At 34.5% G+C, this 2,396-nt stretch overlaps 1 protein-coding gene across 1 annotated transcript; it reads right to left on the reverse strand.

The window, feature by feature from the left end:
• Positions 1 to 246: 246 nt before the first annotated feature.
• LOC128562158 (olfactory receptor 6C2-like) lies at positions 247 to 1,185 on the reverse strand. Its single transcript, XM_053556802.1, has one exon. The coding sequence runs from the start codon at positions 1,183 to 1,185 to the stop codon at positions 247 to 249; it is 939 nt and encodes a 312-aa protein (XP_053412777.1).
• Positions 1,186 to 2,396: the final 1,211 nt, after the last annotated feature.

Here is a 2,396-nt window from a genome sequence, read left to right on the forward strand (position 1 = left end):
TTTTGTAAAATAAAATGAAGACGGTTACTTAGAAAAGAAATATGAAGACATAAAAGCAAGTTCAAATTTTTTATTATTAGATTTAACATATATTAACTTTGTCAGATTTCTCTTGCAGTATACTAAAATTTACTTCCAATTTATGTACTTATCAAACATCGAAAAGCTTGTGGATCTGTTCTAGTCTTACACTAATCACTCTACCAAATTTTTCTGATAAATTGAATCCGTAATCTCAATATTTTTCTATTTCTTTGAGATAAATGCAATTCTTTTGATTGAGTCATTGAGAGCTTGTTTCACTTGCTTGTTCCTTAAGGTGTATATAAATGGGTTTAACATTGGGGCAATGGAAGTGGTGAGTACTGACACACCCTTATTAATGTCCACTTCTTCTTTTGCTGAAGGTTTAATGTAAATGAAAATGCAGCTTCCATAGGTGATGGATACAACAATCATGTGAGAAGAACAGGTGGAAAAAGCCTTTTTCCTTTGCTGAGCAGATGGAAATTTTAGGATTGTCTTAATGATGTATATATAGGAAAGAACTACACATACGAGGGTCATGATGAAGGTCATCACAGCACAGGCTATAACCATCTGCTCTATGAACCATGTGTCTGAGCAAGAGATCTTGAGAATAGGTGATGCATCACAGAGAAAATGATCAATGACATTTGAATCACAGAACTCCAGATTTAAACCTAGGCCAAGTGGAGGGATTATGATTAACAAACCTCCTACCCAACAGCAGAGGATGAACCTTCTACAGACTCTGCTGCTCATGATGGTCACATAATGCAAGGGTTTGCAGATGGCCACATAGCGGTCATAGGACATGATGGCCAGGAGAAAAAATTCTGTTGCTCCAAAAAGGATAATAAAAAATAGTTGACTAGCACAAGCATTATAAGTAATGGTCTTATCTCCAGTAGACATGCTGTAAAGGAATCTGGGAATACAGACTGTAGTGAATGAGATCTCCAAGAAAGAGAAATTTTGAAGAAAAAAGTACATGGCAGATTTAAGTTGAGAATTTATTAAGGTGAGGGAGATGATTGTCAGATTTCCAGTTACACTCAACATGTAAGTGATAAGCAGAAATATAAATATCAGAACTTGAAGTTGTGGGTCATCGGTCAATCCCAGTAAGATGAATGTTGTTAGTCTTGTATGATTTCTCATTATAGACTCCTGACTTCAGTCTAATTAGTTTATAACATTAATATTTAAAAAAATTTAAAAAGTGGTATTAAAATTATGTTAACAATTAACACTAGCAAGAAAATTTAATTAATGCAATCCACATAGATTTTCATTTTTAAATTAACAATGAATCATGTGACTACATGGGTATCTTCCCTTCTAACTGATTTCTGTTACATGGTTGATGAAGGGAAAATTTTTCAAAATTGTTTTCAGCATATGAAAGTTCTCATTTTTATAGGTCTTTCCATTTTCTCAAATTTCTTTTTCAATTGATACATACAGGTATACATGTTTAATTTCAATTTTAACCTTAGGAGTAGAGGAGACCATTGATATAGGTGATTTCATAGGTAGTCTGATATATTTATGCTTCTAAAAATTCTTCAGTACTCAGAAGTTGAATTTAAAAAATGTCACCACCGGTTTCATGGCTTTGAAGTGCTGGGTCTTCATTAAATGAAAGTATAGAAGTTGAACATTTTGGCTGACTACATAGATATTTGGTGTGCTTTTGTAATAGAACTGGGGAAAATGTGGTACTGACATATCTGAAGATATTTTTATTTTAATAAGAAGGAAAAGATATTTTAAAAACACCTACTTCCTATATACTGACAATCTCTAAGTTTCTAAGATTAACCTGATTTCTACTCATTTGTTCTCAAGTACAGCACAGTATTTTGACATACTACTATAACTAATGTATTGTCTAGGAACATGGTAAAAATTCAAAGACCCAGTCTCTTTTCTTCTTTTATGAGCCTTTGCCTTTGGGCTCTTTGTCTCTCCCGGTGATTTCTGAAACACAACATTAAGAACCGCTCAGCTACAATGATTTAGCTCTACATACGAAAACAATGTAACCACTGTTGCATATGATTGCATTATGATTAGGTAAAATTGAAATGTTTATCTAATGATTGACAAGATTTCTTTCTTGGCCAAATCTGTTCAGCCTCTGCTGAGCAATTTTTTCAGCTAAGCCTCAACTTTTAGATCTCTGTGTTGACCTTTGCCTTGTTCAATCTTAGCCAGAATCCTGTTAAATCAGTTTAGCCAGACTCCCACCCTGCTCCCCCTTGTGTGATTCCCCCTTCATGTCTGGCCAGGTTTCCCAACCTCCGCCATTCCTCTGGTGATGTCTGATCACCTTTCACCTTCTTCAGCCAGAATTTAGTCAAGCCACG

Source organism: Nycticebus coucang, chromosome 12, assembly GCF_027406575.1.
Source record: "Nycticebus coucang isolate mNycCou1 chromosome 12, mNycCou1.pri, whole genome shotgun sequence".
NCBI lineage: Eukaryota > Metazoa > Chordata > Mammalia > Primates > Lorisidae > Nycticebus > Nycticebus coucang.